At 41.6% G+C, this 12580-nt stretch overlaps 1 protein-coding gene across 2 annotated transcripts in view; it reads left to right on the top strand.

The window, feature by feature from the left end:
- The window catches only part of Srd5a1 (steroid 5 alpha-reductase 1), a 40724-nt gene that overhangs the window by 9176 nt on the left and 18968 nt on the right, over positions 1-12580 (top strand). For both annotated transcript variants that reach the window (XM_013349736.2, XM_005356694.2), the window contains exon 2: positions 10313-10479. In XM_013349736.2, coding sequence (XP_013205190.1) covers positions 10313-10479 — 167 coding nt within the window. The remainder of the gene's footprint in view (positions 1-10312; positions 10480-12580) is intronic.

The following is a 12580-nucleotide window of genomic DNA, read 5'->3' as shown; positions in this document are numbered from 1 at the left end:
AACTAGCTCTGTAGACCAGGCTGGTCTCGAACTCACAGAGATCCACCTGCCTCTGCCTCCCGAGTGCTGGGATTAAAGGCATGCGCCACCATCGCCTGGCTGGGACATAAAATCTTCAGGTGTTTATCTAAGAAAACATTTTAAGGACTAAAAAGATATTTTATGATGGTAAGGTAATAGAAGTTATGATAGAAAGTGGTTTAGGTAGAAGACTTTGGACTCATCAAGATAGGATAGTTAATATGTTGTCTGAGATTTTCTGTCCTGCTAGGTTCCCGCAATCGTTAAGTCCTAAAGAAAATCACACAGAGGTCTACATTAGTTATAAACTGATTGGCCCATTAGCTCAGACTTCTTATTAACTCTTATAACTTATATGAACCCATTATTCTTGTCTATGCTAGCCATAGTCATCCTTCTCCACGCCCCTCCCCATCCCTCTACTCTCACCTGCTGGCCCCTTTTTTTCTTCCCAGTTTCTCCTTCTACTTTTATTCTGTTGCCATCTTTTATCTCCTGTGCCCCCACACAGCTTTGCCCCCTTTCATGGTTCCCATTTCAGTTCTGTGACCTGTACCAGTATAAACATCTACATCTGCACATGTGTTAAAGCTAAAATCTAGGATCCAGCCAGGTGATGGTGCCAGACACCTTTAATCCCTGCACTGGGAAGACAGAGGCAGGTGGATGTCTGTGAGTTTTAGGCCAACCTGGTTTACAGAATGAATTCTAGGACAGCCAAGGCTACACAGAGAAACCTTGTCTCAAACTCCCTCTCCCCCAAGAAATCTAGGATTCTTCACCCGTGAGAAAGAATATGCATTGTTATCTCACCAAGTCTTGCTTACTTTTGCTGAATACAGGAATCTCTAGTTCTGTCCACTTTCCTGCATGTTGCGGGAGGTCCTTCTGCTCCTCCAGCCAATACCTGCAGGTGCCACGACTCAGTTTCCTTGTAGCTGAGTATAAAACTGTTCCAAAAGCACTTGTTTTGCCAGATGTGGTATTTAAAACTTCTGGGAGATACTTGTGTGAGAGTTAGGGGTGGTGGTGGAGGGAGAGGGAGAGATACACGTCGTTATACACAAAAGCCCATGTAACTCAGTGACATTTAAGTTTTCCCAGTAGAAAAGATAAGCAGTTTCCATTCCCCCCAAGAATCTTACTTATTAAACGGTCATTCGAGCTCTATCGGCAAGTCCTGGAAAAAAAACAGGGTGGAAACAGCATTTAGTACAGCCAGTCCTGGCAAACTATCTCTAGCCCTTGTTGGCACAGGGTGTTGTGGATGATAGAAGCCAATTGAGGGAGCAGTAGAGAACAAAATGACATGGGCAAAGCCCAATAGTGGCACTAATAGAGTCTGTCCTGGCTCCTGTGTGACTGTACCAGTGGGAAGCCAGATCTTGACCTTGGGAATAGGAACCTCTGTGTTGCTGAGTACAGAAGGGGAGGGAGGCAGCCAAGGGCCATGGCAAGACTTTTTTTCCACAAGTCTATACTCTTTGGGGAGTCTCTAGTTCTCCCTCAAGCAACAGCTCAAAGAGAGGGTTCCACGCTTGGCCCTGAGGGCTTTGTTAGATACTCTGAGGCTCTTTTGAGGCGAGCAGAAACCTACTAATAGCAGCTCCCCATCTGCAGTTTCAGTGGGACACTTGAAAAGCTCGCCTCGTTCTGTTTGGTCCATCCTTTGGCACCTTGCAGATTAATTTCTTCACATGTAATACATGGCAGCTCCCAGTTACCCAGAGAGATTTTTAAAGCATGAAGATCTGGCTCAAGACATTGACAGAGCCACAGCCCATGTGCGCAAATTACGTCTGTTGCAAATTAACATGATATTTCGGATCTCATGTTGAATTTGGGTGCCATGGAAAAGTCTATAAAGCACTTGACATGACTTTAGATTCCAACAGCCTTGATATCAAACTGTGGTATACGTTGCACATTAATGCTGTTTGCCTTCAGATGAATCAAGAAGATAGTTTATCGTGTCTGGAGAGAAGCTCCTTCCAGAAGCCCTGCAGAGCTCACCAGGAGCTTGAGGGTCGTCCTTCAGGACATGTGTGCCTGAGTTCAGAACAGTGCACAGACAACTGTCTAGATGGCCAGACTGCTGTGCCAGAACATACTGCAAGTGCGGCCTGTTTCCTCTGGGTAGAGCAAAGGGGGGTGGTCAAGTTCATGGTGTACTGGATCTGCCCACGGGTGACTGGTGCATTTATCAAAATTGTCTATTAATAAAAACTCGGGAGTCAGATAGTGAGATAAAAATCTTATTGATCAAGAATGGAGCAGGGAATGACCAGCTGACCCTCTCTCTCCACCTTCCCAGATCAAAAAGATGTATGAATCTTTAAAGCTCCTCCCTGTTCTTTTCTGTACCTTTCTGTTGTATCATATTTTGGGTCCTCCAAATTCTCTATGTTAATTTTGGTCAGCTAGTCATGGACTCTGCCCCCTGATTCAAGATTGACTTTATTAAAAGTTTCAGAATGTCACAGAGCAATCAAATATATGGCAACATTTCCCTCTTTTGTCTAAATAAAAAGGAAAGATTCTAAATATAACATAATGAAACTATGTACAATAGTAACAATTATCAGGTAAGAGTTACATTTAAAATGTCCAATTTGTATTTGTCAAATTAAGAAAAATCACTCTATTAATGGTGTGGAACAAATGTGTATATTCTGTCAGTTATATTTTAAATAAATGCTGATTGGCCAGTAGCCAGGCAAGAAGTAGAGAGGGAACAACCAGACAGGAAGTAGAGGCAGGGCAACAAGAACAGGAGAATTCTGGGAAGGAGGAAGCCCATTCCTCCACAGTCCTTGCCCTGACACAGAAGAAGGAAGATGTGACTGCCTCACTGAAAAAGGTACCAAGCCTTGTGGCTAACATAGATCAGAACAATAGGTTGATATAAGTTATAAAAGTTAATAAGAAGCCTGATCTAATAGATCAACCACTTTATGATTAATGTAGACCTCTGTGATTTTCTTTGGGACTTAACAATTGCGGGAACCTAGCAGGACAGAAAATCTCAGACAACATATTAACTATCCTATCTTGATGAGTCCAAAGTCTTCTACCTAAACCACTTTCTATCATAACTTCTATTACCTTACCATCATAAAATATCTTTTTAGTCCTTAAAACGTTTTCTTAGCCAGGCGGTGGTGGCGCACACCTTTAATCCCAGCACTTGGGAGGCAGAGGCAGGAGGATCTCTGTGAGTTCGAGGCCAGCCTGGTCTACAAGAGCTAGTTCCAGGACAGGAACCAAAAGCTACGGAGAAACCCTGTCTCGAAAAATCAAAAACAAAACAAAACAAAACAAAGTTTTCTTAGATAAACACCTTAAGTTTTTATGTCTCTCATCCTTATAAACTTTATATCTCTTTCGTAAGTTTCTTTTCTGAATTTAGTAACAAAGAAAACTGTATAACTATCAAGTCTTCAGTCCCATCAGAGACCCGAGAAGGATAAAATGTTACCTGAGTAAACAGGAAGTGCAGAGCAAACAACTTCCAAAACTGTAGTGTTGTGGGATAATCTTTGTACCCAAGGTGCCTTCAGATTGCTTTAATAAAGACCTGAATGGCCCATAGCTAGGCAGGAGAGAGTACATGGGACTTCCAGGGAGAGAGGAACTCAGGGTTAGAATATAGACACCCTGGAGACTCCAGCAAGACATTGAGGAAGTCAAGTGTACATAATGGAGGAGGTAAAGAACCACAGGGCAGAATGTAGATTAATAGAAACAGGTTAAGGTTTTGTTTGTTTGTTTGTTTGTTTTGTTTTTTGAGACAGCGTTTCTCTGTGTAGCTTTGGAGCCTGTCTTGGCACTAGCTCTTGTAGACTAGGCTGGCCTTGAACTCACAGAGATCCACTTGCCTCTGCCTCCTAAGTGCTGAAATTAAAGGCATGCACGCTACCATCCTGCTGAAACAGGTCAAGTTTTAAGAGCTAGTTGGGAAGAAGCTTAAGCTAAAGACTGAGCTTTCATAATAAGTTTCTATGTCATTAAAGCTGGCACTTCCGACCAAAAGTCCCACAAGAAAGTGCAATTATACTATAGAAATGACAAAGACAGATCTCCATTCTGGACAGTCATTCAAGGTTACTCTGTAACACTGGGGCATCTGCCTTTGGTCTACATGCCCAGAATATCTGAATGACGATCCTGTGAAGCAGAGATTTTAAAGGACTGTCCACCTTGTTTTGGTAAAGCTTGGCAGTTGCCTTCTTTTATATTCTGTTTGTCCAATTTGGACAACATATTGTCAGCAGTTGAGGCCAGGGCGGTTTCTTGCCCAGTGCCTAACTTTGTCACAAATGGAAGCAAACAAAGGTTTTTTTGATTCCCATCGTGTTCTATGAAGTAGATTGGTGCTGCAGCTAGGAGCAGACATATCTCACTGTTGTGAAAAGCCGTATGTTACTAAAACATCTTAAATGCCATATTCTGTGGGTCTCCTAAATGTTTGGAGTCCACCTATCTATCTGAAATAGATCTCTGTTTCACCTTGAAAACATACCTAACATGCCTACAAGTTTGATTGTTATAGGTGACTAACCACTAACCTGCACTTCCTAATTATCCTAGATAACTTATAAGAATAGCTTTCAAGGACTAGAACTTTACATTACATTTTTTTTATAAATATTTATTATGTATACAATATTCTGTGTATATGCCAAATCTCATTACAGATGGTTGTGAGCCACCATGTGGTTGCTGGGAATTGAACTCAGGACCTTTGGAAGAGCAGGCAATGCCCTTAACCGCTGAGCCATCTCTCCAGCCCTACATTACATTTTTAAATGAGCTGCATAGGTACAGAACCTTAAACAAGAGTAGAAACATGTATACAGTACTTTATAACAAAAATAACCTTAAATTTGTATCAATATACAAAAATCCATATCAGTGTAAAGTATTTCAGACTAGTGGTTGCTTTTTAGTTTAAAAGTAGATTCAATTATCTACCACTTTATCCTATCATTCCTATATTCCCCTTTTATATCTCTTCATCAAGAGATCCCTGAATCTAACCTCCTTTGCTTAGTTTCCTCCTTGATCATGACCAGTAACAATGTGCAACCAACCCACCTAAACAATGATAAACATTCATAACCCATTGAATGACAAACCTCTTGGAAATGTGGGCATCAAGTTCTCAAAATTGCTTCCTGTTGTCTGGGGGCAACAACATCTTTAGGGGACCCTGAGAACATTGAGATAATCATCAAGTTCTGAGAGAGTGAGCTGTTGACCAGTCTCAGTGTGATCGGAGAGTGCAGGACTTATCTGAAGTCCTGACTGGAGTAATCTATGAGGCTGGACCATCTTAGCTGACTGCTTTGAAGTTATCTTGAGCAGTTTGTAGTCCAAAGCCGATCTTAGGATGTTGTTTGTCAGCTGAGTGGCATTCCCCCAATCCTGGTGGAATTATCATTGCAAAGTCCCATCATCATCTTTGAGACCTCGAAGGTCACTGCCAAGAATGGACACACTTCACTGCAAAAAAAAACCTTAAACATTTGAAAAGTCATATTCAGAAGATCACTGGGAGGTTAAAGTACTGCACTCCATTAAATACTCTGTGTTATACAAACTTAGCCTCTAGTTACCTGCTTCAGACTTAAGCCTGAAATTACATACAAGAAGATAGATGAAGCTTATTTCTAGAATTAGTTAGTACCCTAAATGGTCATTAATATCATGACAGAAAGTAGATGAATGGATGGATAGATAGATAGATAGATAGATAGATAGATAGATAGATAGATAGATAGATAGACAGACAGACAGACAGATAGATAATCTCAAATTTTGAGATAATATTTATACCTTAAGAAAAATTTTAAAGAGTGAAAATAAAATGAAAGGATTATGAGATTAGTGACAATACAGTAGTCCCTTAATTTTGGTTTTTCTTCTGTCCCATACCAGGTGGCTCTTCTGACATGAGAGAGAGATTTTGGATTTTCTTTTAACAAGCATACTTGGGTTTAGAGAAGGAGACACATCAACTCCAAAGCCAGATTTAATTTTTAAGTGTATTGGGACTACCAAAGGACAATTTACCTTGTATGTCTGTAGAGAAGACCAGAAACAAATATTTAGGACGATTTATGAAATTCTATTCTGTTGGAAATGTGCTATACCACTAGGCCAATTTATTCTTTTCCCTGGGACATTTTATCTTGATCCATCTGATATCTGATATCTCATTTGTCTGTTTAGTGGTCTTCAAATTACTTAGTAGAATACTTTTGTTCTCCTAGAAAGATAAAACCAAAATCATGCCTTAACCCTAACTTTGGGAGCTTCCCTTTCTTGGCAGGTTATATCTGATTAAATGAAAGGCATATTAGTCTTTTAAGTTAGTTTAGGTCGAATGGCGACCCTATTTGATGATGAACTATTGCCTCTCCTAATCAAGAGGTCTCTGTTGTTCAAATCCAATATTTATCAATCTTGATGGTATCCATAGCTTTTCTTCTCCTGTGGAAACAAGAGCAAAACTTCTTCCTCAATGTAACGCATCCTGGTTTCCATTCTGAGGTCAACGCATCTTTGAAGTGTGATTTAATGCAACAGTTTTTTATACTCTTCATTGTCTCTCCACAGCTGTCATTCCTGTCTCATTGGGATTTAAAATTCTTAAAGTTAATAAAGCATTGTGTAATCTATCTCCAGAAGCCTTTATTACCCGTTTCTGTTTATTAAGCAAATCTCTTAAAGTGTCATTAAATATTTCTATAACTGCTTGCCCTGTAGAATTGAATGGTATACCTGTAATATGCCTTATGTTGTAATATGTAAAAAAATTGTTTCATTTCACTAGAGAAATATGCTGGAGCATTATCAGTCTTAATTTGTATGGGTATTCTGATAGTGTCCATAACTTGTAGTAAATGTGTAATTACAAAATTAGCCTTTTTAGAACTCAAAGCAGCTGCCCATTGAAATCCTGAATATAATATGTGGTATGGTGCACATACTTTAATTTTCCAAACTCCACAAAACAAAGCACATCCATTTACCAAATTTCATTTCTTTGAGTGCCCTTGGGGTTACCTCTTGCAGGTAATAGAGTTTGGTTATACAAAGAACAGGTAAGACATTTTCTTATGATTCCAACTATATTAAGAGGTTCTAGAAAATCTAATTAATGTTGTGATATATAATTTTGACTTTTGAATGGTATCCAAATAAGGGTTTTGATCCATTTTACTTTTTCCCCCGACTTATAACCTGCCTTTCCTGGTTTGTTTACATCAGTATAGAATGTATGACCTCCAGAAATTGATTTTCCTCATACCATGTGAAAAAGGATCCAATTAGTTGTTTTTATAAACTGAAGTCTTTTGCTTTTGGAATCTTTGTTGCTAATCTCTTGCCCAAAATCACTGCAAGTTCTTTGTCAGTGTTCATTTCTGTACCCATAATGATACAATTTTAGTAAAAGGTACCACAATTTATGGTGGATCTATTCCTGCTAATTGATGAAGCCTCAATTTTCCTTTCAGAATTAGTTCAGAAGCCATTTCTATATAGGTCTTTAATTTTTTTCTCTGTGTGGTAAAATATCCATTCTAAAGTATTATCTTTTCTCTGCATAAGAATTCCTGTGGGAGAATGAGCAGAAGGTTGAAGGACCAGGATACATTCCAGCTCTGGGTCCACGCCATCCACATAGGCATCCTGGAACTTTCTTTCTCCCAGAGCCATGCTCTCTTACCCTCAGCTGATAATTTTCTTGGCCTATTTAAGTCTTTGTCACCTTGTAATATTTGAAATATTATCTGTGTCTGAATCAGCTAGTAATATGTCATCCATATAGTGCTAAATTGTAGATTGAGGAAATTATTTATGAATTATTTCTAATGATAATTCAAAATATTGAGACAAGGTGAGACTGTTTAACATTTTTTGTGGAAGAATTTTCCACTGATACCCTTTAATAGGCTTGGAATTATTATGAGAAGGCGCTGTGGGGGCAGACTTTTCTCTATTCTGTTCTTGTAAAGGTATAGTAAAAATGCAGTCTTTTAAATCAATCAGTATAATAGACTGTCCTTTAGGTAGTAAAGAAGACAAGGGAATTCCAGACTGTAGAGAGCCCGTTAGCTGAATCACCTTATTAACAGTTCTCAAGTCTGTTGCCATTCTCCTTTTTCCAGATTTCTTTTTAATCACAGATATAGGAGAATTCCAAGGACTGGTCAATTCGTCAATACGTTGAACATTTAGCTGCTCCAGTACCAGCTTTTCTGGCGCCTGTAATTTTTCAAAGGCCATTATTTCACTCAGACAGGATTATCCGTTAACCATTTTAAAGGTCGGCCTGTTGGTACCTTGGAAAGATCAACAACTGTTGTCCCCTTCTCATGTACAACCTGAGTGGTCAGTGGCTGATCTTGATAATACTTTAATTCTCTCAGTATTTCTCTCAGAAGCATTCTTTATTTTATGGTTGGTTTCTGAGATTGGAGGGCTGTTAATCTGTGCTTAACAAGCCACAGGAAGGAGTAAGGAGGGGCTTAGAAAGATCACAGGTGTTTTTGATCTCAGAAGGCGGAGAGAGAGGGTCAGCTCATTGTTCCTCCACTGCTCTGTTGATTCAAGGTTAACTTTATTAAACGTCTTGGAGTATAACAGTACAATCAAATACCCTGAAACAAGTGACGCCCTTCCCAGACTGACGGATTAGGAATATCAGATGCAGCAAGCCAGAGGAGCAGGTCAACAGAGGAGCACTTCACACTCAAAACGTCCCAATCCACCTTTGCCACTGAATTCAGCCCTGCACTCAGGACTGAACTGGGGAAAACTGATGAACGCTTGCTGTCTGTGATTCCGGTATCCTGGAGAAGTGGCCACCCACAGAGCTACCCACCTCAGGGTGTCATTCACCCCTTGGAAATATTCTGTGTACATTTTAGCTTCTTGATTCTCTCTCCTCTTTTTGAGCCTTTCTTTTGCATCGAGACTGGAACACAAAATGGGTTTTGTTCAGCTCAGCCGTGTGCATCTCCTATGAGCCAAGGATAGTTGGTACTTTATTGCTGTTGGTTCATTGTCAAGATTCGACCAACTCATGTACTGAGATATTGTAGAAAAATTACATCTGCATTGAATGAGCATGGAGTTTTTATTATGTTAACATTCCCTGAATAAAACAACATAACACCTGTTTACATTTGGTTAAATTGTGAGTAATCTAGAAAATATACTGGAAATGGGACACACATTTTATTATGCAATTGTGTATGAGTTGAACAACCAATAATTTAGTGTTTGCAGGGTTCCTGAAACCAGTCTCTCCAGGACAGGGGGACAAATATAAACACTGTGTGTGTGTGTGTGTGTGTGTGTGTGTGTGTGTGTGTGTTAGGGTCTCTGGCCTGTGGTTTTTTTTTTTGTTTGTTTGTTTGTTTGTTTTTTGAGACAGGGTTTCTCTGTGGTTTTGGAGCCTGTCCTGGAACTAGCTCTTGTAGACCAGGCTGGTCTCGAACTCACAGAGATCCGCCTGCCTCTGCCTCCCGAGTGCTGGGATTAAAGGCGTGCGCCACTGTTGCCCGGCTGGCCTGTGGTTTTAAATACTAACACACTGGGAGCTAGCTCATTTGGTAAGGCGATAAGCACTTGTTTTGTAAACACAAGGCCCTGAGTTGATCCTAGAACCCACTTTAAAAACTGGACATAGAGTGTATGCTGTCACCATCACTACTGTGGTGAGGACCAGAGCATCCTTGAACTCTGATTAGGCTAAGGTGACCCAGGATCTCCCTGCCGTGGCTTCCCCAGTGCTGGGGTTGTAAGTGCCCACTTTTTTTTTTTTTAACAGATGAGTACTGGGGGTTAAACTCAAATTTTTGTGTTTGTAAGACCAGTTCTTTACCAACCGATTATCCCTTTAGCTTAGCCACCAGTAAACTGTATTTTACCGGGCATATTTTCTTATACATTTTTAACTATTATTTTAAATGATGTGTGTGTGTAGATGTGCAGGTGCCCATTGAGGCCGAAGTGTCAGATTGCTTTGGAGGTGGTTTCAGGATAGGGGGCCTTTCTCCGTTTTTCTCTTAAGTGGGCGCATCTGTTTCACGGTCTGTATAATTAGAATCCTGAGTACAGCGATTGGTGAACACGAGCGATGCAAAGTTACTCCTTTATCTAAAAACCTCTGAACCAAGGATGGCGTCTTTACAAGAAAGCAAACCCAAGTCCTCGCAAACGACGCGGAACCAGACCCTCTGGCTCTTAAGTTCGTTTCTCGTTTGTGTTTCCTAAGGACTCTGGTTTTCTCGGTCCTGATCCGAGGAGGGAAACCCACGCCCCTGATTTCCTTTATTGGAGCAGTGCTGTTCTGCACCTTCAACGGCTACCTGCAGAGCAGGTACTTGAGCCAGTTTGCAGAGTATGCGGACGACTGGGTGGCCCAGCCCTGTTTCCTGACCGGTGAGTTCACAGAGATCAGCCCTTCCACTCAGGCCCAGAGGTTTCTATCAGAAAGCTCAAACTAGAGAAGGAATCACAAGGAGCCTCAGTAGGCTCGAAGCAGGGAGGAGGAGACTGTCTCTGCTCAAGCAGGGAGGGAAGGCCCAACCCAGGTACTTTGATCCCAAGGGCGCTGAAACGCATACTGTAACACTGAGAACTTAGAAACAGCTGCAAGCTGCATCCCGGTATGGGTACTTGATGATACAATGGCTGCTTCCGACTCAGTTTGTCTGTGCCACCAAAATCTGGCTATCAAGAATAAGAGATGGAATTGCTTTTCTGTCTCTATTTTTTTTTTTTGCGGGGGGCGGGGGGGATGAGTTTCAAATGCTTATTTTTGAATTTATCTTTTGAGAATTTCATACATGAGTGTTATAGACATGTGTGTTATAGACATGAGTGTTATAGACTCCCTCTTCCTCCTCCAACTCCTCTGATGCCTTCCCAACTTCTTCTCAACCTCCTTTTCTTTAGTTATTGTGACACACATGCACACACACACACGCAGGAAACCTACTGAATCCATTTACTGTCATATATGGGTATGTGTATAGGACCGACCACTTGGGGTCAGATAACCTATGATGGAGGTAATCCCTGGAGAAAACTCGCTCTTCCTCTTCCGCAGCCATTGGTTGTCTGGAGCTCTTCATCTTATGACATTTCCCCCAACCACATTGGCATGCCACCTGCTACTGCCATTCATTATGCAAGTCTTGTTTAGATAGCCATATGTTGAGATTCCATGGGTGCACCTTCTGTGTCAGGACTAGAAGATACTATGTCTCACCTGATGTCCTGGTTCTCTGGATCTCACAGTCTTTACGCCCCATCTTTCTTGGCGTTCCCTGAACCTTAAATGTCGTGTTGTGTTTCGGATGTATCAGCTGGAGCTGGACCCTCCATAGTCCCTTGTTCTCTGCATTTTGAGAGCTGAGGATTTCTGTAGTGGTCTCTGTCTGCTGCAAAAAGAAGCATCTTTGATGAGGGATGAAAAGCTTTATTCACCAGGCTGAGCTGCTGTACAGGCTGCCTGACCCCGTGTGAGGGCAGCATGAGGGGGTGTAGTCCTAGAGAAGTCAGCGCACCGGGCTGCTGCACAGGCTGCATGTTGAGTCGCTTCTGTGATAACAGCCGTTCATTTGCCAGTGTGCTCACTGTCTGAAGCAGCCCATTGGACACATCTCCTTCCGTCACCTTTGCAGCTGCCTAATGGCTGTTCGTACGCCTTTGACTCCTCCACCACTAAGTGCAGAGACACGAAAGCACAAGCAACATGCCCAGCAGGAAGCAGGCCAGACGGTCTCATTTGTATGTGGGTGTCATTCAGTGTCGCTTTGCCAGGAGACAGGAAGCTGTGTGGGTAGGTAGTTGTCCTTAAGCTAGTTACCCCCAGGAGCAAAACTCTAACAAAAATAATTCCCCTAACAGTTGTTGTTGGAGGCTGCTAGTTAGTTCTCAGCTGCTCAGCCCCAAAATAATCCACACAAAAACCATATTATTTGCAATATTGTTTGGCCAATAGCTTAAGTGTATCTCTGACTAACTCTTATATCCTAAACTAGCCCATCTCCATTAACCCATTTCTGTTAGTCTGTATATCACCACGTGGGTGTGGCTTACCAGCAAGGTTCCAGCTCATCTGTCCCTGGTTAGTTTGAAAGATTTGCCGCCCCAAGCAACAATCAGAGGACTGTGGAAGTGCACAGCCTGCCACAGCCTGCCAGTGCACTCAAGGAGGCTGAGGCAAAGGGGGAAAGCTTTGAGAGCAGAGTGAAGGAAAGTGTGCCAGGCATTTACAAAGATAACAAAGATATCTAGTCAGCATTAACTCTTTCTGAGGCAGTCCCCACACGGACACATCCCCTAGATATTTCAGTAGCTCTGGAAGAGCCAGTGTCCTCTTTCCTACATGTATGCATGCTTGCCTCCCCCATTCTCTTGTTCCTACATGTGTGCATGCTTGCCTCCCCCACTCTCTTGTTCCTACATGTGTGCATGCTTGCCTCTCTCGTTCTCTTATTCCTACATGTATGCATGCATGCCTCCCCCACTCTCT

This window comes from Microtus ochrogaster, chromosome 19 (assembly GCF_000317375.1).
Source record: "Microtus ochrogaster isolate Prairie Vole_2 chromosome 19, MicOch1.0, whole genome shotgun sequence".
NCBI lineage: Eukaryota > Metazoa > Chordata > Mammalia > Rodentia > Cricetidae > Microtus > Microtus ochrogaster.
This window is presented reverse-complemented; position numbering and strand designations above follow the sequence as displayed.